We start from the raw sequence: 26,503 nt of genomic DNA, 5'->3' as shown, positions 1-26,503 counted from the left end.
GAATATTAGGGGAAATGGCTTGTAAATATTAGTCCAAAATACATATGCAGTGGTACCTCGGGTTACATACGCTTCAGGTTACATACGCTTCATGTTACTGACTCCGCTAACCCAGAAATAGTGCTTCAGGTTAAGAACTTTGCTTCAGGATGAGAACAGAAATCGTGCTCCGGCAGCACGGCGGCAGCAGGAGGCCCCATTAGCTAAATTGGTGCTTCAGGTTAAGAACAGTTTCAGGTTAAGAACGGACCTCCAGAACGAATTAAGTACTTAACCCGAGGTACCACTCTACAAAATGTGTTTTTTAGGTGAAATTCTGATTGAAATGCAGGTGAATTTACATAAGGTTAAAATAAAAAGTTATATTGCTACAATATTATTATTATTATTATTATTATTATTATTATTATTATTATTATTATTTTAAATGTGGTGAGCCGAATTCAGACTTGAGAAACTTATTGAACTGAAATTGACAGACCTTTCCATCCCTTTTTTGAGGTTCAGTGTTACTTTAGAGATGAGCGAAGGCAAACGGCTCAGTGCATCTGGCAGTTAACCAGAAATCTGGTGGTTTGAGCCCATCCAGGGACGACTCAATGACTTTCAGGGTCCCTTCCAACTCTGCAATTCTGTGATCTTTTATATACTGCTTCATTTTTCTTCCTTGCATTAATTTAGTCTTGTCTGATTTCCATTGTAAACTGTTGGGTGACCTTTTCCGGTGAAAAAAGGGGTGTATAAAGACTTGAAGTCAATACAATAAATAATAAATTGTGGGTTGCGGTAGTGCAATGATAATAACAGCAGCATAAACTGCATTTCACCTCCAGCACAGAACACTCGGAGAGTATAGAAGCTTCGAACAGAATACATTGCTTGGTACGTCTAAGAACTGAGAATGGAAGCCTACCTCTGATGGAGGCTGTGGTGGCAGCAGTGTTTTTCCGCCACATTTTCAATTACTGGATTAAAATCAAATCAATGGAAGTGGGAGATTGCTCAAAGTTTGTTTCCCAGAAAGGAGTTGTGTTGGCTCCATCAAAAGAGGCAAATGTGATGTCCAAAGACTTGAATGGCTGATTCTATCTCCTGCTTCTCTCAGACTTCCTTTCCTGATCTACAATCAGCCCCAGTTGAAGTGGTCAGCCGAGATAAACTGAAAGGCACTTCAGCGCAATTAGATCCACCCTCACTGGTTTCACAGTCCTGTGTGATTGCATTTTACCGAATGAAAGCTGTTTGATGGTTTCCTGTGAAAAGGCCTTCGCCTCTTTGATGGGTTTAGCTGGCGCCCTTGGCAGTTTAGGGACACTTCCAAAATTCTGGATGTACTCCGTGGACTTTGGAGTTTTGAATCACCTGCTAAATGGGGACCAAGCTAGTCACATTTATCCTCATTGAAAGCAATGTGAAATGTTAGTTTCATCAATTTCAAAAGGACCAAGGTGGTCCACCATTCACTCCTGGTTAATAATAATAATAATTTTTTATTTATATCGCGCCCATCTGGCTAAGTTTCCCCAGCCGCTCTGGGCGGCTCCCAATCGAGTGTTAAAAACAATACAGCATTAAATATTAAAAACTTCCCTAAACATGTCTGCCTTCAGATTTTTTTTAAAATAGGAGAACTGCTTGACATCTGATGGGAGGGCATTCCACAGGGCGGGTGCCACTACTGAGAAGGCCCTCTGTCTGGTTCCTGTAACCTCACTTCTCGCAATGAGGGAACCACCAGAAGGCCCTTGGTGCTGGATCTCAATGTCTGGGCTGGATGATGGGGGTGGAGATGCTCCTTCAGTCCATGGGACTGTGTAGGGGGTGAATAAAGAACTAGGGGTCAAAATGGGGTCAAAAGGGCCTAGAGATAGAAAAGAGGTTTATGAGGTATAGTTTGATAAAATACGAACCATGCTCTTCAAATTAAAGAGCATGAGCATGTACAAAGTGCCCCTAAACACCTGTATTTAATAAAACAATTCCATAATAATAATAATAATAATAATAATTTATTATTTATAGCCCGCCCATCTGGCTGAGTTTTCCCAGCCACTCTGGGCGGCTCCCAATCGACTATTAAAAACAATACAGCATTAAATATTAAAAACAATACATTATTCCTTATCTTTTACATTTTATGAATGCTAGCAATGGTGAATGACAATTAATATGTGCTGATTATAAAGTGAATATTTCTTGATTTTCCATTTGCATTCCTAAGAATTTGGGTTGTGTTCAATGGCAACTTCATAAGATCACCGAGGGGTCAATGAACACAGAGGCTTGGGAAACTCTGTTTTGCGGCATCACAGTCTGAAAGAAAGAGAATAGTGAGAGCTTTCTAACTAGAGCAGCAGTTAACAAGTCTGCCTAGGGAGGTCTCAAAGCAAAGGCTGGGTAGATATTTCTTGTGAGTGCTTTTGGATGAGCAACCTCTGAAAAGCCTATGATTTCATTTCTAGTTTACCGGCGCCATCTGCTGCCCAGGCCACTTATCATCACAATTCTTGTATCTCAGAGAGCCTGGCGATACTCCACGATACTCCAGAAATTTAAGTACCAACAGATTTTCAGGGTCCCATCGATCTTTGGTGCTGAAAGCTGTGTGTTTAAAACACCCTTGCTGTATCAAAAAATTCTAATTTTGCAGAGAATGCTCGTCAAATTTGTTTAGTGCTCAATAAATTCATACAGCTCCCGGGGATGACATTTAAGGGATGAGCAGAGTAAACGTCTTATTATTATGAAGAAGGAAAGCAATGGAAACATAAATCTCACCATAAACCTCACAACTGCCTGTTCAATGAAATCACAGGGCCATAATTAAAGTAATTGGGGAAAGGATGTTTATTTTTCTTATCTATGTCGTACCAGGGATGTTGCCCGTGTAGAAGTAGCTGCAGGATGATTGTAGTGTAGCCTTATTGGAGTTCACCAATTGGGTCTGCATTGCTCTGGGACAGGAGGAAGGAAGTCAAATGACACCGAGGTTGGTTCAAAGAAAGAGTTTATTCTGCTCTCCGGATAGCAGAAGGCACTTGCGTGGTGAGTCCACAGCAAGTCCAAAGAAATGAGAAGTTTCATGCAGTATATATATCCTCCAGGCACCCTCTCCCCCCTCCCCTAGGAACCCAACCACATCGACCTATGTACATAGGTTGACATCACATATGTTCCTGCTCTGGTATTCTCAACCATAAAAGGACCTTCCTTCCTGTACTTCTGACCATTAAAGGATATTCCTTCCCACTCTTATCTGGGAGGAAAGAGGTCATCATCTCTGGGAACATGCTTCTGGCGTTTTCCCCGGACATCGGTCGTCGCGTATTTTGTGGTCAGCACATAAGGTACTGACGTGTTTTCTCTGTTCCCCTAGAGAGCCAGGGTCATCCCTTGCCGTGACTGATAAAGGAGAGAGCTTGTTTATGCAGCTGTGTCCTTGTTATGCTTTTTGCTCCACAGCTCAAGTTTTACGCATTTTAGAGTGCTCTCTTTTGAAAGAACAAAAGGGGGGGGTTGAGTCAGTTTTAAACTTACTGCACAGAAACCCATTCCTTCAGTAGGGCTTGAAGCATTACCATTCCAACAAATATTTCCTCCCCAACAGGTTCCTGGGGAACACCCCCCCAAAAAAAAAACACCTTTGGATGCATTGCACAAAAAAAGTTATGCCTCTCTGACTCTCTTTATCTACAAAACTGTCTCTTACACACAGCCCTCCTGGCTTGTTCTCCTTCTAAGGATGATGTGGCAAAAGACTCACCCCCCCTTCTCTTCTTCTTCATCATCATCATCATCACTTTTAATTTGTATACCGTCTTTCTATCTTACAATACCCAAGGCGGTTTACAAGCTGAAGAAACAAAGAACGTACAGCTTATAACAATCTAATGCGATACAAAAATGTGATAATAAAACGTAACTTTAAAATAAGCAAACTACACCGAATCAAGTAACATTCAACAATCATTACAATAGTATAGAATGATATTAAATATCAGCTTATAAAAATCCACTCTTAACAATTACAATAAATAATTTATAAGCTACAATCAATAAAACCATGGCAAGCTACAGTGCATAAAATAATACAATACAAATTAAGATGTTAAGGAGACAAAGAACTACATCACTTTTAGAAATCTGAAGGCAACCCTGTATTGGGAAGCTTTTGATGTTCGATATTTTACTATGCTTCATATATGCTGTAAGAGACGCGGGTGGCGCTGTGGGTTAAACCACAGAGCCTAGGACTTGCCGATCAGAAGGTCGGCGGTTCGAATCCCCGTGACGGGGTGAGCTCCCGTTGCTCGGTCGCTGCTCCTGCCAACCTAGCAGTTTGAAAACACATCTAAGTGCAAGTAGATAAATAGGTACCACTCTGGCGGGAAGGTAAGCGGTGTTTCTGTGCACTGCTCTGGTTCGCCAAAAGCGGCTTAGTCATGCTGGCCACATGACCCAGAAGCTGTACGCCGGCTCCCTTGGCCTACAGAGCGAGATGAGCGCTGCAACCCCAGAGTCGGCCACGACTGGACCTAACGGTCAGGGGTCCCTTTACCTTTACTTTATATATGCTGTAAGCCACCCAGAATGACTGGGGAAACCCAGCCAGATGGATGAGGTATAAACAATATTATTATTATTATTATTATTATTATTATTATTATTATTATTTGTACAGAGCCTTTGTTTCATGGCTGGGTGAGCATAGATGTTTGCTTTTATGATGCAGGTCTCTGTAGAAAAGGCACAGGAAATTAATTTGTGCAGATTTCCGTGCTGATAATCATCTGACGATGAGACAGCCACTCCACGTTCCCCTCTCCCAATTTCTCCCTGTAATTAACGGAGAACCTGACAGTTTCCAGGTTTCGTTCTGCTAGACGCAAGTGCTGAACTTCTTCAAACATATTTGGCTGGGTTTTGAACTTCACCCGGTTAGGGACACTCATTAAAGGCACAAAGGGCCTTATCAGCAACTCTGATAGCGCAGCGCAATTGCTCTGCCAACATGGATAAGCTTGAAAAATTAAAATAAAACGGCAGCAGTATGGGGAGGGGGGTGGCTTCTGCTGTTATTAATTAAGCAATTAATTTGATGTGCATGCTGACAACGGCAGAATCAACGATATCAATACAACGTGCTGTGGGTTCCAGATGGCATCGAACCCATGGACATAGGATAAGAGAAAAGTTTCTAGATTTGTGCCACAAATTTCCAGGGTTTTAGCATCCTCCTCAGGATCTGCCGTGTGGATATCTGAGGCCCTACAGACACCCTCCGCTCAAGATTAATTGTGCTTCTGCCATGTTCCAGACAAAAACTCAACAAGTCCTCAAGGGGCAGAAAACAACAAGTCCTGTGATTTATGGAGCGAAAACTGACGCACCGTAAATCATGTACAGCTTGGGGGAGAGGCCTTGTGGCTCAGAGTAGGCATGCTGGAGAATTTGGACAGAAACAGAAAAAAAAGGAGTGGAAATTGCCCAACGTTTGCTTAATCATCCCATGTCCAGAACGGAAATCAATCCAGTGAATTCAGCGAATTCATGATTATTGCTGTTTTGAGTGCACAAATATTATGTAATTGATCATGGTTCCCCCAGCCCCGATTGGATTATGTTTCCTTTGCATTGAAAATACATTGGAATAACGTATTTTCAAATGCATGGCTGGGGTGTTCCCTTGTTTTTAACTGTGAGGAACTCTTTTGGCTGCGGCCATTTTGTCTTTTACCCCCACCAGGCTGGGGCAACATACCTGCTGTATTTGCACAACGAAAGATTCTTTGACACCTGCTCACTTGACAAACTCCGATTCTCTGGTACTTAATCAACCGTTGGGGAGTGTCTGTGTATGTATGTGTGTGAGTGTGTGAGAGAAAGAGACTTCCCCAAATATGACAGCTCTAATTTGTCTCTGCCTTTCCTCCTGTGAAGTGGTTTAATAAATAACCATGGCGACAGGAAAACCATTTATACATCTTGGCGGGCTTCAACAGAGATAAATAGCTAATAATTCCTATTACGGGGATGATTACACTTCACATCTTTGTTCCCCGCTGGGAAGATTAATACCTAAGGGAAGTGAGCGGGGACAGCAGCGACATCTGCGGGAATATTTGTTTTCACTTTGAGTTCCGCTGGTACAAAAGCTTCGTGTGCGATCTCCTCCCCGCTTTGCTGTTCATAATTGGCATGCTTTGTTCTTCCGTTCCCCTTAACACATGTCACACAGCAGTGTAGAGAAAGCACACTCCATCTTCTGTTACTTCAGGCTTGGGGGGCTGGATGCAGTGCTTGTATCTGGCCCTCAGTGCTCTCACACTCCTTCTCCCAAGGACACCCCAATTACTGCCCCTGGTTTGCAGCACCTTGATTGTTTTTGACTGGCTGGAATATGTAGCACTCTGAAATATACTCAGAGTCGAGAGTGGATTTCATGCTCTTTATTCAGCTCATAGTGGTGAGGAGGAATGGAAGGTCCCCCAGAATGTCTGCTTTATTTACATTATTTACACAATGGGCCCCAGGTGATTGGCTAATTCCGGGATCCTCCTGTAGGCCAATCAGATTGTGGATTCACTTCCACCTGGAGCTGGATTGGGTGGCTCCTGTGGACCAATCAGACCGCTGCATTCTGAATCCTTTTGTTCTAGGACCAATCAGACTGCTGCCTTTTGGATCCTATTCAACTCAGTACATAACACACTCCTTAGTTTTAGGAATTTGAAAGTGGAAAAATTCAACACGCCTTACTAGACAGTTATAAAGGTAAAAAAGGTAAAGGACCCCTGGATGGTTAAGTCCAGTCAAAGGCGACTATGGGGTTGCAGTGCTCATCTTTCAGGCCAAGGGAGCCAGCGTTGGTCCACAGACAGCTTTCCTGGTCATGTGGCCAGCATGACTAAACCGTGTCTGGTGCAACGGGACACCATGACAGAAACCAGTGTGCACGGAAACACTGTTTACCTTCCCGCTGGAGTGGTACCTATTTATCTACTTGCACTGGTGTGCCTTCAAACTGCTAGGTTGGCAGGAGCTGGGACAGAGAGACGGGAGCTCACCCCGTCGCAAGGATTCGAACCGCCGACTTTCTGATTGGCGAGCCCAAGTGGCTCAGTGGTTTAGTCCACAGCGCCACCCTCTATAGACAGTCGTAATGCATACCCTCCAACATTTTTCCGATGAAAATAGGGACGTCCCATTCCATAATGATAATTTTACTATTTATAAGCCACACGTTACTGGGTTGCCCCAGCCACTCTGGGCAGCTTCCAACATATATATAAAAATATAATGAAACATTAAACATGGGGGGGGGGGAACCCTTCTCTATACAGGATTGCCTTCAGATGGCTCGGGGGTCAGATAACTCCATACCTTCCAACATTTCTCCAATGAAAATAGGGACATCCTAAGGAAAACCACATCCTAAGGGACGCAGGTGGCGTGTGGGTTAAACCACAGAGCCTAGCACTTGCTGATCAGAAGGTCAGTGGTTTGAATCCCCGCAACAGGGTGAGCTCCCGTTGCTCAGTCCCTGCTCCTGCCAACCTAGCAGTTCAAAAGCACCTCAAAGTACAAGTAGATAAATAGGTACCGCTCCAGTGGGAAGGTAAACGGCGTTTCCGAGCGCTGCTCTGGTTCGCCAGAAGCGGCTTAGTCATGCTGGCCACATGACCCGGAAGCTGTACGCAGGCTCCCTTGGCCAATAAAACGAGATGAGCACTGCAACCCCAGAGTCAGCCACGACTGGACCTAATGGTCAGGGGTCCTTTTACCTTTTTAAGGAAAACTGGGACATTCCGGGATCAAATCAGAAACTGGGACAGTGCCTCTAAATCAGGGATGTCCCTGGAAAATAGGGACACTTGGACGGTCTGATAACATGGATCTGACTAAACACTGGTATGGTTTGCATACCCTCCCATATTCCTCAGATGAAAATAGGGACATCTGTTCTACATAAGGAAGCTTCTTTCTCTGGGCCTTGAGGCGAAACTGTCCTTCTGAGAACAAAGAGGCAAGTATGGCTTCTCTGTTTCTCTATCTAAATAGGTAGCTAGGACTGCAGAACTATTTCCTACCAAGAAGAGAGCCAGTGTGGTCTAGTGGTTAAGAGAGCTTGCCTAGGACCCGGGGGGGAGGGCAGGGTTCATAATCTCACTCGGCCCTGAAGCCAACTGGATGACCTTGGCCCAGTCACCGACCTCTAAGTCTAACATACCTCAAAGGGTTGTTGTGGGGATTACATGAGAAAGGGGGAAACCACGTCTGTCACCTTGAGCTCCTTGGAGAAAAAGGTGCTGCTACAAATGCAATTAATAAATAAGAAGAACGTGCTTCCTTTATAAGCACAAGCTGTTTTTATACCAAATCTCAGTCTGAACGCCTTTCGGCTAAAGGTTAAACACGGGATCGGATCCTGTCAAGCTGGTTGACGTTGCAGATGGTGAAGGAGCAAGTGACCTGCACAGTGCAGGATCAGATCCTCTCGGTTATCAACTGGTATGCAGGAGGTTCTGATCCTATATATGTATATGTATATGTATATGCATATATGTGTGTGTGTGTGTGTGTGTGTATATACACACACACATATATATATAAAATATTTAATTTTTTTTAAAAAATTCCTTTATAACAACCAAATAAAATTTCTTCATCACATATATCTTTGCTCAAATTGAGCTTTGACTTTCTCCTGTCCCCCTCCCCTGACTTCCCTATGTAATCACTTTTATCTTAGCATTTCTAAATCACCCTATTTACCTTATCTCCATATTTTTTAAAAAAACTTACTTCTAATGTTTATAAACAGGTAATCAAATCATAACCTAACGAAAAGGAGGTTCTGATGCTGTGCAGTGCCAGGGCATGCGGTCCAACATTTTTTAAAATCCCTATTCTTACTTTATGTTAAAGTGGGCTTAAAACACACACACACTTCTAGTCCCATTCTGGAATTCCTACAGGAGAGGATGTGGGGTGGCGTGGAAGAACCCCAGGGCAGCACAAGGCTAAACTGGCCCAATCTGGGGGGTCAGAGGGCTTTTGGGGGGAGGGGTCCGTGCGTGCACAGCCCTAGTAGAAACGCGCCTACTGTAAAAGGTAAAATACACTTCTTTTTTCCCTCCACCAACTGGGCTGAGAATGGCTTCCCGCTAATAACAGTAGAGAAATCCTCCATTTATTTTATAACCTTCTCTTAAAACTGCATCGATACTCTGGTTCCCTGGGAACCGGGGGTTCTCTTTTGCGGGGCTCGGAAACAGTTCGCATTGGAGGAAATCACCATTCAAAAGAATATGCAAATCCTCCAAGCCAGCAAAGTGCGCCGCCTCCAAGAACGCAGAGATACAGTTGCAGACTGACATTCCTTCGTTGAAAAGTGGGACTTCTTCTTGGTAACGTTTGATGGTATTATTTATTTTTTTCTTGCCTTAAGCTGATACAAAAAAAAAAAAAAACACAAAGCAACACTAGCTATGAAACCAAACCTTATGAGAAACAGTTGGAGGAGTTGGGAAGGTTTTCGTCTGGGGAAGAGGAGACAGGAGATAGGATAGCCGTCTTCAAATTCCTAAAGATCTGTCAGATGGGAAGAGGGAACAAGATTGTTTTCTCCTGCAACTCTTAAAAATCTTCAGTCTTGCGGGATCTGTTCCCCAGCATCCCTTCAACCCCTGATAGATCAACTCAGTGCTTTTTTTCTTATATATTTTTAAGGGTACTCTCATTTTCCTACTCATATTGAAATACTGCCCCGCAATGAAGCCAAACTTAGATTCACAAAGTGTTTAGGGGGTACCCCTGTGTTCCCCCAGGAAAAAACACGGCATCAATAGCAAAAAAATACTCTTATTAAGAAATTGTAAAGGCTGTAGTGGTATCTGGAGTAAGGGGAGAGTGCACTGCTCTACATTTCCTTCCTAAATCTATGGCTAAGGGCCGCCGCTTCTTACTGAATGGAAGGGAGGGGATCCCTCGAGCTACGTCACCGACTCCGCCTCCCAGGTGCTTCCGCGGCGAAGAATGGCTGATTTGCAATAGCAGCGGCGGCAAGCCCGGGAAAAAAGTCATGTCCGGGCGTGACTCCGGATTGGAGGAAGCTGAAACGGCGTCTGGCTTCTCCGATCTGAGCGACTCCGAATTCCTGCAAATCGAGGAGCCAGAGGCTGGGTAAGCAGGCGCCTCCCTCCCCATGCATTTTGTGTCTGACAACCTCCGCAGTTCCAAAACTACCACTCGCTCCCGCCGGGTCTCCACGAGGTTTGCTTGGGGGGTTAGTGTCATAGTCTCATAAAATTGAAGGGTCAGAAGGCTCCCTGAGGATCATCTAGTCCAACACCCTGGTAACACAGGAATTTGCAGCTGTGCCATACGGGGATCAAACCTGCAACCATGGCGTCGTTAGCGCCATTCTTTAACCAACTGAGCTATGTCTAATATTACACAAGAATCAGGTAGGTAGCCGTGTTGGTCTGACACAGTAGAAATATATATATATATAAAGTCCAGTAGCACCTTAGAGACCAACTAAGTTTGTTCTTGGTATGAGCTTTCGTGTATTCAGGTATCTGAAGAAGTGTACATGCACACGAAAGCTCATACCAAGAACAAACTTAGTTGGTCTCTAAGGTGCTACTGCTGGGACATGGGTGGCGCTGTGGGTTAAACCACAGAGCCTAGGACTTGCCGATCAGAAGGTCGGCGGTTCGAATCCCCGTGACGGGGTGAGCTCCCGTTGCTCAGTCCCTGCTCCTGCCAACCTAGCGGTTCGAAAGCACATCAAAGTGCAAGTAGATAAATAAGTACCGCTCCAGCGGGAAGGTAAACGGCGTTTCCGTGCGCTGACCTGGTTTCGTCAGAAGTGGCTTAGTCATGCTGGCCACATGACCCGGAAGCCGTACACCGGCTCCCTCGGCCAATAAAGCGAGATGAGCGCTGCAACCCCAGAGTCGGTCACGACTGGACCTAATGGTCAGGGGTCCCTTTACCTTTACCTTAAGGTGCTACTGGACATATATATATATATATATATATATATATTTCTACTGCGTCAGACCAACACAGCTACCCACCTGAATCTAGAACCATGGAAGACACTACATTGAACCACATAAAATGGAAGTCCATCGTATCTGAAGAAGTAACCATTACACAAGAACAATTTGATTTTACCCACAGCTGAGGGTACTTTATAACTCTTTGAAAGGTCTACGTTTCGTAAGGCAAGCTGATACTTTTGGTTGCTGCAGCATGACTATCGGTTGAGTTTGGAAATAGACCTTTGGTATAAAAATGCATGGAGGTTGGGTGTCACTGAGAAGATAACCCACAATGTAATGGTGCTGAAAGGAAAGGGGGGGGCAGAATGCCTTTTATGCCACAAGGGGTCTATTTATTTTATATACTAGTGAAAAGGATTGTCAAAATATGCTGTCAGACACATCACTAAAACCTGGATTTTGTGACCATGCATACTTACTTTAGCTGGAGAAGATGACTTTGTTGTTGATGGATGCTTCCGCACAATGATGGCAGAATAACATAGGAGGAGCTGAATATGGATATTATAAAGACTTGCCTTGTTGCTGGCAGCTGGGGAAAATCCAGGGTGGTTAGAGTTCTGGACCAAGATCTTGGGAGACTAGGGTTCCAATCCTCACTCAGCCACAAAGCTCATGGGGTGACCTTGGGCCAGTCATCGCCTCTCATCCAACCTTCCTCACTGGGTTCTTGTGAGGGTAAAATGGGGAGAAGTATGTACACCGCCCTGAACTCCTCAGAGGAAATGAAATAAATAGATAACGCTTGCAGGGGTGGGGGCAGATACAATGGTACCTCGGGTTAAGAACTTAATTCATTCTGGAGGTCCGTTCTTAACCTGAAATTGTTCTTAACCTGAGGTACCACTTTAGCTAATGGGGCCTCCTGCCGCCGCTGCACCATTTCTGTTCTTATCCTGAAGCAAAGTTCTTAACCTGAGGTAATATTTCTGGGTTAGCGGAGTCTGTAACCTGAAGCATATATAACCTGAGGTACCACTGTATTATTGGTTTCCTTAGATATGTAACAAAAAATAACTTGGCAAGTAAACATAGTACAGTGGTACCTCGGATTACAGACGCTTCAGAAATCGTGCTCCGGCGGCCTGGCGGCAGGAGGAGGCCCCATTAACGAATTAAGTTCTTAACCCTAGGTACCACTGTAATGACTTTTAAAATAACTTTGTCTTTCGTTCAACCAGGGATTCCGAGAAGCCAAGTTGTTCCCTTGGCCCTCCTACAGAATCTGAGGGTGGCGATGTGGCGAAAGGGAGCGTGCTTGAAACAGCGAAAAGAAAGAGATCGCATGTGCCACTCGAAATCTTCCACCTGCGTTACCTTTCGGTCACGGATATATCGGCGCAGGTGTGGTGTGAACAGCAAATGGTTTACAGGCGAGAGCGTCCAGACCTGACGCCTCCTGAAAATATTGTGCTGTTGAACACAGGAAAGAGCATTCACCTCGCCAGAGGTAAGGGTGCTTTGCAGTCCATTCCCTGCTTCTTCAAAACATGTTTTTCTACAGCACAAAGTTCTGATTTAGAACTTAAAGGGAGCCTAGTGGATCAGGCCGATGGCCCATCTAGTCCAGCATCCTGTTCAAACAGTGGCCGACCAGACCCTTGCGGAAAGCCTGCAAGCAGGACCCAAGCAAAATATTATTCTCCCCTTCTGCGGTTCCCAGCGATTGGTGTTCAGGGGCATAATGCATCTCACAGTGGAGGTCTTGTTGGCATCCGTCTGTCTCGAGAGACAATGGAGTACACCTCCAGGGGTGAAGTCAAACCTCACCCAGGTGATCTCCCCAGGGTGCAAGCCTGGCTGGTGTGTTAACTGGGTGTTAACTCTGAAAGTGTAAGCTTGATTCTGAACGAAGACCACAATACACATCAAGAGGCTTAGTTTGGACAGAATCGAGTGTACATTTCCAGAGTTAACGCTAAATACACTACTTCTGGTGAATGAGCCACCCATAGCCACTAGAGGGCTGTGGAAATTTGTATCCTGGGCTTTTTAGACTCGTCTTCCCATGTCCTATCTGAAACCAGAGGGGGGCATTGGTTGCCAGAGGTGAATTCTTTTTAACTCTCCTACCCCACTAGTAAGGAGTCCGGTGTAGTGAAAAAAGATGGAAGTTGATGGGGCAGTACCCCACTTTCCCACATGGACCAGCATCCACTGGGCTCATCTTTCTCTTCCCCTGTCCTTGTTTTCAACACAGAGCTGGAAGACCATGACCTGGTGACAGTCAGCACCACAAGTCGAGAAGATTCCTGGGCGATAAAAGTGCTGAATCTTCTGGGGATGCTTTCGGTGCTGCAGGAAGGTATGGGGGCTTCCCTTGAGTCAATGAGCCGCCCACATTACTCTGGGGCTATACTATATATAGATATGCTGATACTGATATTGATGTTGTATCTTTGGTTTTGGGTCTTGTGATTTATATGGAGATTGTTTCCTTTTTTAATAATCTTTATTAATTTAAATTACACACATACACAAAGAATTTACAATCTCATACTCCAAAAAGAAAATTAAAGAAAAAACAATTAAGAAAAGAAAAAAATACAGAAAAAAGAAAGAAGAAAATGCAGATTTACATGCATAAAAAAACTTAATCTTCCTAATTAATACTTAAATAAACACTTAAATAAAAAAGACTTCTGACAAAACGAGTCTTCCAATCATTCTCATTGTACTGTTTATACTGCCATTGTTTTTTCCGCACAGTTTTATATTCTTTAATATTGTTCCCGTCTACTCCACAAACGGTATTTGTCATGTTTACAAGTATCACTCAAGTTCTGCTAATATGGTGTGGTTGGTACAATATGATCTTCATTCTCCATTCTCCAAATATATGGAGATTGTTTCCATTTGGTTGTGTACTTTTTGATGAGTTTTATTTATTGTTTATGACATTATGTTTGCAATTGTGTAAATCTTGTCAACAATGGAGAGGCGGCATACAAATAAAATGATGATGATCTAATATATTGCATCCTCTTTTACTGAAGGTCACCGTGTGCGAGAATTTCCAGTGTTTGGAGTGCTGGAAGACATCTTTGTGGTTGGGGTCATTGATCAGCTGGGTTATACACCCAAAGGAGAGCTAGAGCTGAATGAGCTGAAGACCCGGAACAATGCCTCCATGCCCTCGGCAGCACAGAAAAAGCGGGACCGTTTTCAGGTGAGCCAACGAGCCACTGGCTGCAGGAGGCATCTGCCTAGCTTGCGAGTTGCTAAGCCAGGTGCAGTTGCGCCGCATGACTGCACGTGGCAGAGCTCCTGCTTTGCACACAAGACATCCCAGGTTCAATTCATGAGGAAGAGTGTTGGCTGGCACTCGTTAGGACTGTGGTTGGGTGGAAGGAAAGGAGCCCAACAGTAGGTGGCGCCAGAGCCAACTGATGCCAGTTTTGTTGAGTTCCGCAAGGGCAACACAGAGACAGAGGAGGAGGAGGAAGGTGATAGGCAGGGCCACCCCTGGACTGGTTATTAGTGAGAAGGCAGGCACGTGGGGGTTTGTGGGGCAGTGCCCCATTTGGCCAATGGGCTGGCCTCCAGTACAGTGGTACCTCGTTAAGAACTTAATTCGTTCCGGAGTTCCGTTCTTAACCTGAAACTGTTCTTAACCTGAGGTACCACTTTAGCTAATGGGGCCTCCTGCTGCCGCCACGCCGCCACCGCACAATTTCTATTCTCATCCTGAAGCAAAGTTTTTAACCCAAGGTACTATTTCTGGGTTAGCGGAGTCTGTAACCTGAAGCATCTGTAACCCGAGGTACCGCTGTACATTTAAAAGTACTATGATACCCCTTTCAACAAACATGGCTTCTCCCAGAGAATTCTGGGAGCTGTAGTTTGTTTAGAGTGCTGAGAGTTAGACCATAGATTGTAGAGCTGGGGATCATCTAGTCCTATCCCCTGCAAAGCAGGGATATGCAGCTGTCCCATACGGGGATTGAACCCACCACCTTGGCGTTATCGGCACCAGGCTCTAACCAGCTGAGCTATCCACTTGCTGGAAGGCTCCTATCCCTCTCGCAGAACTTGCAGAGTGGTGTGACAGCCAATCCCTTTTCACAGGGAAATCTGAAACAATTTTCTATTGCTATACACTGCTTTGATGTTTTGTGAGAGGCTGATGAAAGCAAATGCTTTTGTAAATAACGCACCCGAATTAAGTGTCAGGTGTCTGTTGTCTTAACATACGCATCGTTGGTATTATTTCCAGGTCTTTCTGTATAAGTATCTCTTTGACGCCATGGTGCGAGGGTGCCTGGCGCCGGACAGTTTCCTCCAGCGACTCAACCTGAGGCCCGAGCAGCCACTTGGCCCCCACGTCCAGGATCAGGCCCGGAAGTCGGGTTTCACGGTGAGCCGCTTCCGCGACCTCCTGGAGCTGCTCTCCCTCAACCTGACACACTGTGAGATCCCCGCCATCGACCGTTTGCAAATTGAGTACATCCACCAGGATTCCGGCGCCGCACTTGGCACGGAGGTCTTGGCCTATGACCAGGATGAGGTCGGAGCCGCAGTGCAGTATTTCTTGGCCTACTGGAAAGGGCAGCGGGATTCCCGAGGGGTGGATGTTGAGGACGCCTGGAAGTGCCGCTATTGTGCCTACGCCGGCATTTGCGAATGGAGGATGGGGAAAGCCGGCAGCCCAGCAGAGCAGTGGAAAAGGTCCAAGTGACATTGGTATGACCCAACCTTTGGGGACAAAAGACTAGGCCGCAGTCTCCAGAGATCCATAGGACCATCCCTTTGTGCAGATCAGGGTTTCCCCAACTTGGGTCTCCAGCTGTTTTTGAACTACAACTCCCATCATCCCTAGCTATCGAGACCAGTGGTCAGGGTTGATGGGAATTGTAGCCCAAAAACAGCAGGAGGCCCAGGTTTGGGATAAGCTGGTCCTGATGGTACAAAGTTTTCCACCTTCACAGTTTTGCTTCACCACTTTGAAGAGAGCATCTTTTTTCCCACCACCACGACTGCTACTGCCCCCAACCAGATGTTTTAATAGCCTGCACTGGTCTGGGTCAGGGCTGAGGGAAACCTGTGGCCTTCCAGATGTTTTTGGACACTGGTTTCCATCAGCCCCAGGCAGCATGGACACTGGTTAGGGGTGAACTGAGCTGTAGGCCATCACCTCTGGATTATTGGACCAATCTCTGATCCAGCCCAAAGCTTTACATATCCCAAGCTTATAAATGATATTGGACTACAACTCCCACAATCCTTCACTCATTGGCTGGGGCCCAACATCAGCCTCCTGTACAGGGTCATTGGGAATTTTTTTGGGTTCAAAACAGGTCCCCAGTTCTTCTACATCAGCTTCCAAAAAGCTCTTCCTTCTATTCAGCAGCAGCCAGCTGTGGTGGTTGACGTGCCTTAATGCAGGAAGAAGAAGAAAGGGGAAAGACAGTGTCTCAGAAGCAATAAGGTTTTAATGGCCTGGCATGCTCTAAAAATGTCTTCCCCCGGAAGGACTTCCTTGTGCAACATTACATCCTCTACCAGGAAAACAGAACAAGGCAGCCTGCACCACTCTGGTGCAATGGGACAGCTGTAGTCCAACACATCTGGAGGGCACCAGGTTGGCTAAGGTTGGACTGAGGTCTCAGGGTGCCCCATGTTTGGTGCCCCTGTGGCAGCCATGTTCAAAAGGCCATCTTTAGTCCCATGCTCCTCTAAGACACCCATCTCCCTCTTTCACCCCTTTTCTGGTTATTGGTGCATTCCATTTTCTTTCCACTGCTTGTCGGTGCATTCATGAGCCAGACCATCATGCCAAGAAAAGAGGGGAATCTGTACTTGTGGCTGTTCCAAAAGACTGTGTGTGTGTGTGTGTGTGTGTGTGTGTGTGTGTGGCTTGGATGTGTTGATACAAATGCTCTGTTTTTAAAAATAATTTAAACCCCGCTTTTCCAGTGAAATGAAACAATTATACAATCAGTTCTCCTGGAGAGCAGCTGGTCTTGCAAGTGGTATGGAAAATTTCCCACCCTGTTTGGAACCAATGCTTGCAGCAAGGATTCTCGATGGGGCAGATTTCTGTCTCAAATGAGCCTGTTCTCTGCAAATGTGATTCTGGGCTGCAGCCAATACTACTCCTGGGAGACCTATTGAAAAGTATAGACATGATGAACTTGGGCCAATGCGTTTTAAAGGGTCTGCTGTGAGTAAAATTTAGTTGGCTACAGTGCTTTGTGTTGGCTAGGCTTCTGCAAAAGCCTGGTTAGGATTTCCAGAAGGAGCCCTGAGCAACTACATTTCATGGTGCGAGAGCAAACTTTGTCTTGTATTTACACTGAAGGGAAAAGAGAAGCACTGCAGCTCGATGCCTGAAAATGACCTGATCGCACTGAACTTGTAAATGGAATTTTCTCTGCAGAATTCAGTTCCTCCCCATGTTTGAGCTGAACCTTGATTGTTTACATGCAAACTGGTAACCTTTCTCATATTGATCCAGCACGTATTTCTTGGATATTTATATATCTATTTACTTATATGTGCATATATATATTGTATTTGTGTAACTGATATGTAGCATTTTTCCTTTAGGTTCTCCCCCCTAAAAAAAATACTCTTATATGCTATCAAGAACACTTTTCTAATTTCTTTTAAAAAATGCTATACTGGGAATAAAATTTGATTATGATTTTTTCCAGCTGTTGAAGACTCCTCCCTCTCTCTCTCAACAAAACTGATATCTTAACAGTATTCAGTGGCTCAGAGAGTTTTCTGAAGAGGTCCCTTTTGTTGGGTTTTCAGCTGTCCCCCCTCCTTTCCCACCCCCTAATTTTGTATATAAAATCATAGTGTTATGATATATAAAGCATGGGTGTGAATATTTATCATTCTGAAGCCTTTTACATAGTTCAGCAGATGTTCATATTCTTAAGCCCTGTGCCACTCCTGCTGTGTGTACACACACAAACACAATTCTGCCATCTGCGTCTGATATGAAATAAGGGTTAAGTTCCAGTCTCAGAAATGGCAAATGGAAAGAGGTGTGTTTTGGCTGAACTATTTCTGGCTACACTCCCATTACTGAATGTTATACGATGCCAAACATTAGTGCCCCCCTTCCCCCTTGATCTGGCACCTAATTAGCCCAGAGCTACAACCTGTATCAATACAGAGTCTGCTATTGTTGGCATCCATTTGTCTTGAGAAACAATGGAGTATGCCTCTGGGGGTGAGGTTAAATCGTTGGAGAATCACAGCGCCTGCTGTGGCTGCAGAGACTGGTAACTCATAACTGCTGCCTCCTACGTTGCTTCTGCTGTGTCGACAGCACCAAAGTGACCCCTCTGGGGTACAAGTCTCTGCAGTATGTATGGAGGTCCTGGGCTCCTTCCAAGTATAGGAATCACATTCCATTTTATGCAAGCTCTGGATTTAAGTCTGAAAAACGCATCGGCTGCCAGTGAGAACAAGACCTTGAGGGGCCACCAGGTGGCAGTATGAGACACTGCAGATGGAAACAAAATTGGATCGACAAACACGATTCAAACGGGAGCTTTGCGAAGATGAAATGGGAAGTGGAGAATGGGGATGGGGGAGAGAAATCTAATTCAGACTCCCCCACAGATTCAGATGCAGGATGAAATGACGATGGCAACTCTTACTGGCTGGCAATTTTCTGGGGCTGCTGGGAGTTGGGAGCCCAAGAACATCTACAATGTAAAGTCTTTCTCCCCAGCATAGGACATTCAATGTGTGCTTTAAGTTGCCATGCAAACATGTCCAACTGGGCTGCACTCTATCATCTGTGTGTCAAACTTCATCCTAAGGACTCAGGTGACAGTGGCGTAGCGTGGGTTGTCAGCACCCGGGGCAAGGCAAGTAATTTGTGCCCCCTAACCCGTGGATTTGCGCCCCCTAACCTGTGGATTTGCGCCCCCTAACCCATGGATTCGCGCCCTCTAACCCTAACCCCCAGATGTTGCACCCGGTGCGGCCGGCCCCCCCTGCACCCCCCACGCTACGCCACTGTCAGGTGGTGTGTATTTTCTTTGATTGTACCACTCATAGGAGTGTATGAGACAATGTTTTCATTCCTCTACCCCATTTCCTTTTGCTGTTAAAGTCCACATCAATATTGGCCAATCATTCGGGGGGGGGGGATTGTGTTTGTTGAATTATCCTCTTAGAATCATAGAATTACAAGGGACTGCAAGGGTCATCTAGTCCAACCCTCTGCAATGGAAGAATCACAGCTAAAGGAATCCTGACACAAGCCCCCCCCCCCTGTGTTTAAAAACCGTCAGTGACGAAGAATCCACCACCTTCCAATGTCATATCGTGGGACCTGTTCTTTGTTGCTCTGTTGTTCTGAACACAATTCAAAGTGTTGGTGCTGACCTTTCAAGCCCTAAACGGCCTCGGCCCTGTATACCTGAAGGAGCGTCTCCACCTCCATCGTTCTGCCTGGACACTGAGATCCAGCGCCGAGGGCCTTCTGGCGGTTCCCTCACTGCGAGAAGTGAGGTTACAGGGAATCAGGCAGAGGGCCTTCTCGGTAGTGGTGCCCGTCCTGTGGAATGCCCTCCTGTCAGATGTCAAGGAAATAAGCAACTATCTGACTTTTAGAAGACATCTGAAGGCGGCCCTGTTTAGGGAAGTTTTTAATGTTTGATTGTGTTTTTAATATTCTGTTGGGAGCCGCCCAGAGAGGCTGGGAAGGCCCAGCCGGATGGGTGGGGTATAATAAATAATAATTATTATAATAATTATAATAACTATAAAAATAATTACTATTATTATTATTACTATTACTACTACTACTACTACTAATACTCCAGAAGGCAATTATTAGAAATGGATGGAAGCTGGAGGGAAGCAGATATCAGCTCAACTTTGGAAGAAAGTTTCCAGCAACGGGTTATGATAAATAAAAATTAATTTATACATACCCCGCCCTCCCCGGCCAGGACCGGGCTCAGGGCAGCTAACATCAAAATATATAATACATTAAAAACAAAAAATCAAGCAATTGATTAAAAAACAGCTTAAAATTAAATTAAGATCAGAATAAAATCAGATGGCAACCCACGAATTATAACTATAGGAGTTAGGAACATTAAGTGCTCACCAGGCCCCAACTCTTCCCATTTGTGTTATTTGTGCGAGTCTTAGCTATTTGTGCTGGTCTTATATGAGCCGGTGGGAAGAGTTAGGGAGACCACTTACATGCAGGGTCTTATAAAGAGAGGAGGGTCAGACTGGGACCCAACCAAAGCCCTGGCAGAACAGTTCCGTCTTGCAGGCTCTGCAGAAAGGTGTCATATACAGCATATATTCAACACACAAAAACAGTGACAATGTTGGCAATGGACAGCTGGACATATAAAGGGCCCCATTACCTTCAGTGGCTTAGGGCCTCGTCAAACCTAAATTCGGCCCTGAATGGGATTTTGGTGAGATCTTCCCATGTTGGCTGGAAAGTGGGGGCCAAGGGGGCAGGGCTTGCAGCCCATGTTGGGGGCAGGGTGTGGGGCTAAGCACCATGACACACACCTAGAATTATAGAATCATAGAATCATAGAATCATAGAGTTGGAAGAGACCACAAGGGCCATCGAGTCCAACCCCCTGCCAAGCAGGAAACACCATCAGAGCACTCCTGACATATGGTTGTCAAGCCTCTGCTTAAAGACCTCCAAAGAAGGAGACTCCACCACACTCCTTGGCAGCAAATTCCACTGTCGAACAGCTCTTACTGTCAGGAAGTTCTTCCTAATGTTTAGGTGGAATCTTCTTTCTTGTAGTTTGGATCCATTGCTCCGTGTCCGCTTCTCTGGAGCAGCAGAAAACAACCTTTCTCCCTCCTCTATGTGACATCCTTTTATATATTTGAACATGGCTATCATATCGCCCCTTAACCTCCTTTTCTCCAGGCTAAACATGCCCAGCTCCCTTAGCCGTTCCTCATAAGGCATCGTTTCTAGGCCTTGGACCATTTTGGTTGCCCTCCTCTGGACACGTTCCAGTTTGTCAGTGTCCTTCTTGAACTGTGGCGCCCAGAACTGGACACAGTACTCCAGGTGAGGTCTGACCAGAGCAGAATACAGTGGCACTATTACTTCCCTTGATCTAGATGCTATACTCCTATTGATGCAGCCCAGAATTGCATTTTCCTGTTTTCCTGTTCCTTCGTCCTCCCCTCTGTGACGCCTGCATGAACAAAAAGCCTAAAACACCGATAGACACAAAATATTTTATTTTAATTGTGAATTTTGCAAAGACACATTTAAGCAACAAAATATACATTTCTGACCTTTCTGTAGAATTTGTTTTATACAATAACAAATACAAGAGGCTACCGTAGCAATAAATTAAATATACATTATTTACAACGTACATCAGCAACCGGCTACAAAGCGTCGCCTCCTCACAAACAAAAGAATTATATTTCATTTTGTCAGAGACCTTTCGAAAAAGAATTCTGCTTTTCTCTCACACACTCACACTCCCTGCAACTATCATTTTTTCTTTTCATTAGGAGCCTAATTAAGAGGAAAATTTTCCTGCTCTGTTGAAATGAATGAGACCTTTTGGATACCCACAAAATCCAGCATTTTCCTTCGAGGGAGATCATTTTAAATACCATGCTACAACCATGAAGAAGAAAAAGAAGAAAAGTGAAATGCATGCTTTGTATGTTTTGTGTTTTCACCCAACAAAAACAGAATTATTTTAGAATTAAAGGAGAAATGGAACTGTGGAGTTTCAAGGAAGGAAAACGTGCATTTTTCTCCCTTCTTCAAAACTCTAGAATGCAGAATTGGCAAATGATATTTACCAGCAGCAGGTTCTGCGCAGACAAAAAAGGATTTCTTTGCAGCAGCACATATTTTGCTGCCAAGAAGACATGATGACAGCCACCAGCTCAGTTGACTTTCATAGGGAATCGGGATAAAGGTGGAGATATCAGGCACAGTAGGTCATTGGACCTGGGGGGACACACTGGTGTGCAGGGCGGTAGAGGTACAGAAAGAAGCAACCAAAATGAGCAAAGAGCTGGAGAAACGCCCTTTTCGAGGAAATTGCACTGCTACAGTTTCCTCATCCCTGCCCTACAGAATTCTGGAAGCATTTCAAGGTGATTCATGAACCATTTTGGCCCAGAGTACCAGATCTTTATTTCCTTAGCCCCTACTCCACAGGCCAAATCTGACAAGTGGGCAGGACCACCCAGCTGCCAATCACTTGATGTCATAAAGTTCAAGCTTGCTTTGTGCCTGCCCCACCCTCGATGCCACATATGACTGTGGTTTGGTGGAAACCACCTCAGTGGCCAAATGGGGAGACTTGGTGGGCCAAATCTGGCCAGTGGGCCAGTGAAGGTACCCTACACCTGCTTTAAGGCAATCTTCCCCAAACAGTAGTCCTCTAGCTCTTTTGGACTACAACTCCCATTGGGCCCAGTTGGCATGGCTGCCATCTTGTTGCGTTAATATGGCCCACAGGAGAAGGCAGCCTTGATGCTTCACACACACAATCAAATACAGTGGTACCTCAGGTTACAGACACTTCAGGTTACAGACTCCGCTAACCCAGAAATAGTACCTCAGGTTAAGAACTTTGCTTCAGGATGAGAACAGAAATCGTGCGGTGGTGGCGTGGCGGCAGCGGGAGGCCCCATTAGCTAAAGTGGTACCTCAGGTTAAGAACAGTTTCAGGTTAAGAACGGAACTCCAGAACGAATTAACCCGAGGTACCACTGTATTCAATAGCAGCCTAGTCTCATCGGTGCAAAATTCGTAGAAGTGATGATCATGGCTTGACCACATGGGGTCTGAGCCTCTTTTAAGCCAGTCCAGAAAAAACATTAGGCTCATTTAGGAGCTCAGTTGCCCTTTATAGATGTATTAGTACAGCTGAAAGGTCAAGGGAGAGAAGCAAGACAAAGAATGCTCCAAGAAGTCCTCAACAGCAGAACGAGTGGAAGATAACAAGCGGTAAGTTACAACGACTGTGAAGGCAGATGAAGGCTGCAGCAGATAAGAAACTACCAGTTGTTGTCTTACTCATGGCATTGGAAAAGTGCCTTACTGCGAAGACTGTGCGTTGATCAGCATGCACTGATCTCCACACATAAAGCAAGGCGTCTTCCAAAAACCCACTCTACGGAACTCCTAGCCACAAGATGTTCTGATGGCCATTCGCTACAATAGCTTTAGGGGGAGATTAGACAATTTCAATGGGGGAGGAGAAATTTGCTGTTGGTTTTCAGCTCCAGTAGCTGAATTAGGCTCCCAGGTCCCCAGGCAGGGTGCTGCTGGGGGGTGAGGGCTGTAATTCGCTCTGGCTGTGGGCTTCCTATGGAGATCTGCATGGTCACTGTGGTGAACAGCAGGCTGGGCCAGACACACCTTTGGTCCAGCAAGTCTCTTCTTATATTCTAGAACTGGGCTTGGGAAGAAAAGAGAGATCAGGAAAAGAGCAGGACTTAAGTAAGGGGAAAAGATGCCACATTCTGAAATGGCTGAGGTTGTCTTTCAAGGGGAAGAAGTCCCACTTGCAGAACAAGTCCATTTGCATTAGAAAAAGGACACTTGACTTTAGGCCCTGGGAAGGGGAGAAATTAGCCTATAATATCACTATGAGTGATTATTTTTTAAAAACCAAAGTAACTTTCTCAAATCATCAGGAGAGCAGCGCTCATAACCTTCAGTCAAACAGCCACGATTAAGGACAAGGAGCACACTGGTTTCACAGATTTCAGAATACCGAACGGAAACAGGGTAAGAAGCGGGTTCAAGTATAATGTCAGCAGCAAACCCGTCTCCTCTCCCCAGATGTCCTTTGGATCACGAGGGACGGAGCAGAGACAGGGGTCGGCGAGGGAAGAGAGTCCCACAACCTGTCAAGTTCCTCTCCAGGGGCATCTATCCCAGCCGAGACGTGGCAAGGTAGCAGCTCCCTCAGGGTCGTACGGGAACATCTGCCTGGGTGAAGCACATTTCATACGTGGCAGTGGCGCATAGTGTGGCGGGCGGACGTTGTCAGTCGAAAAGAGTGTTTTCACGTAAGAAAAACAGGAAGGAAGGAAGAAAAGCCCAAACAGAAATGCCCTGGAAAAGAGGAGGAAAGAAATTAGATGGTCCTTAGCTAGGCAGGGGTACACTTAATAGTCACACTGAATGTATGTTTGTTTTGCAGCAGAAGGCATCATACAGCATAGCAATGGGGCTTACTCCCAATCAGATGTCCACAGGGTTAGAAGCCTTAGACCAGAGATCATCAAGCTTTAGTGGGGCAGTGGGTGCATTTGAAATGTTGAGAAAGTGAGGCGTGCACATGGCATTGAATGGCTGCCACATGGTGCGTGGTACAATGGTTTCCTTGTAGGATAGGCCTAGCCACTGCACACAGGAACTGAGTCAAATGTATCACTGCATGATGGAGTGGGGCCCGCTGCTTTTAAAAAGGTTGTTGTGCACCTGATCCTTGAAAAGCTCACCATGAACTTAATGCTGTTCAGTAATTACCTGCCAGTTACCAATACCACTTTTGGCGGGGAAGGCGGTGGAGAAGTATTATTATTATTATTATTATTATTATTATTATTATTATTATTATTATTATTATGTACCCTGCCCATCTGAATGCATTGCCCCAATCACTCTGGGCGGCTTCCAACACACATAAAAACATAATAATACATTAAACATTTTTTTAAAAATCCCTTTACAGAGCTGTCTTCAGGTTGTGTAGTTCTTTATCTCCTTTACACCAGGGCTGTCTTCAGATGTCTTCTAAAAGTAAGATAGTTGTTTATTTCCTTGACATCTGGTGGTAGGGCGTTCCACAGGGCGGGCGGCACTACTGAGAAGGCCCTCTGCCTGGTTCCCTGTTACCTCACTTCCCACAGTGAGGGAACCGCCAGAAAGCCCTCAGAGCTGGACCTCAGTGTCTGGGCTGAACAATGGGAGTGGAGACGCTCCTTCAGGTATACTGGACCGAGGCCTTTTAGGGCTTTAAAGGTCAGCACCAACACTTTGAATTGTGCTCGGAAACGTACTGGGAGCCAACGTACTGGCCTTTAGGGCCAGTGCTACATGGTCCTGGCTACCGCTCCCAATCACCAGCCTACCTGCCACATTCTGGAGTAGTTGTAGTTTCCGAGTCACCTTCAAAGGTAGCCCTACGTAGAGCATGTTGCAGTAGTTTGTGGTGGAACAACTGCTAGCATTTCTGGGTGGCAACTGGTTATCTGGATCAACTTCAATCTGGGTTCAGGTCTGGGTTCTGGACTGAATCAGCCTTCCCTCACACCACATGCACTGCCTTGCCCCTGCGATTGGGGGCCCCCGGGCCACGTGACGTTAGCACACCGGGCACGCATGCCCTGCGATGTGTGCGCACGACATCAGCACACCCCATGGCACACATGCACGGCTGCCACAGAACTTTGAGGGGACCTGGCCCCTTCATTTAAATTTGGGGTTGCAAAGCCCCCGCCACCCCCCTCCTCAGCACCCCTGCCTCTTACCTCCTGCTGGATGCAAAAACAGAAAACAGAAGGTACAGGAGGACCATCTTTGCGAGACCATGGCCCAACCGACTCACCTTTTGGGGATGTCTGTAGTCTTATCCGTCAGCTAATGTGTCTGCAAGGAAAGGAAAAGGATCGGCTGACTTCACTTCATGCCTCATTTGCAGCAATGTGTTGCCCTCCAGGTCTGTGGACTCCACCTCCCATTGGCCCCAACCCACCCCATGCATGGCCAGAAGTATAGGGTCATGGAACTTGTATTCCGCTCTCTGGTTTCCCACAGCCATCTGGTTGGCCACTGCGAGGGCAGGCCTGATCCAGCAGGGCTATTCTGATTACGTCCTTAGAAGCATTGCCATCATGGTTAGTAGCCATTGATAGCCTTCGCCTCCAGGAATTTTAAAGCCGTCCAAGTTAGTGGCCATCATTGCCTCATGTGGCACTGAGTTCCACAGTTTAACTTTGCGCGAAACTTTCCTTTATCTTCCACAATCTTCTTTGGAGGCCTTCTGGCGTTAGGAGAGACCTGGGGGTGGGGACTTTTCTCTATTCAGTTTCTCCTGCCCATGCATAATTTCCTAAATGTCAATCTTGTTGCCTTTTACCCGCCTTTTCTCTAAACTAAAAAAAAAGTCCCAAATGTTCCTTCCTAGGGGATTTGCGCCATTCCCTTTGATCAGTTTGGTGGCCCTTTTCTGAACCTTTCCCAACTTTTCTGTATCCTAGTTGCTGGGAACTGCAGATGGAGAGATTGCTGCTTCACTCATGTCATGCTTGCGAGCCTCCCCTTGGGACATACACATATGGTTGGCCTCTGTGAGAACAGGGCCTGGATAGTTCAATTGGATAGAGCGTAGTGCTGGTAACACCAAGGTTGCAGGTTCGATCCCTGTATGGAACAGCTGCGTATTCCTGCATTGCAAAGCTTTGGACTA

The 26,503-nt window shown here is 45.6% G+C and overlaps 2 protein-coding genes across 13 annotated transcripts in view; one reads left to right on the top strand and one right to left on the bottom strand.

The window, feature by feature from the left end:
- Positions 1–9,918: 9,918 nt before the first annotated feature.
- EXO5 (exonuclease 5) lies at positions 9,919–15,878 on the top strand. The gene is made up of 5 exons (XM_053366730.1): positions 9,919–10,185; positions 12,257–12,525; positions 13,276–13,380; positions 14,072–14,244; positions 15,292–15,878. The coding sequence occupies exons 1-5, from the start codon at positions 9,944–9,946 to the stop codon at positions 15,751–15,753; spliced, it is 1,251 nt and encodes a 416-aa protein (XP_053222705.1). The 5' UTR covers positions 9,919–9,943; the 3' UTR covers positions 15,754–15,878.
- A 7,474-nt stretch (positions 15,879–23,352) lies between these two features.
- Positions 23,353–26,503, bottom strand: part of RAP1GAP2 (RAP1 GTPase activating protein 2) — a 184,565-nt gene continuing 181,414 nt past the window's right edge. For all 12 annotated transcript variants that reach the window (XM_053367734.1, XM_053367735.1, XM_053367741.1 and 9 more), the window contains 2 exons: positions 25,643–25,683; positions 23,353–24,144 (listed from right to left, as the gene is read on the bottom strand). In XM_053367734.1, the coding sequence (XP_053223709.1) occupies positions 25,675–25,683 (9 nt within the window). In that variant the 3' untranslated portion in view covers positions 23,353–24,144; positions 25,643–25,674. The remainder of the gene's footprint in view (positions 24,145–25,642; positions 25,684–26,503) is intronic.

Source organism: Podarcis raffonei, chromosome 15, assembly GCF_027172205.1.
Source record: "Podarcis raffonei isolate rPodRaf1 chromosome 15, rPodRaf1.pri, whole genome shotgun sequence".
In the NCBI taxonomy this organism is placed as follows: domain Eukaryota; kingdom Metazoa; phylum Chordata; class Lepidosauria; order Squamata; family Lacertidae; genus Podarcis; species Podarcis raffonei.
The sequence above is the reverse complement of the archived record's forward strand: the minus strand, read 5'-3'. Positions and strand labels throughout refer to the sequence as shown.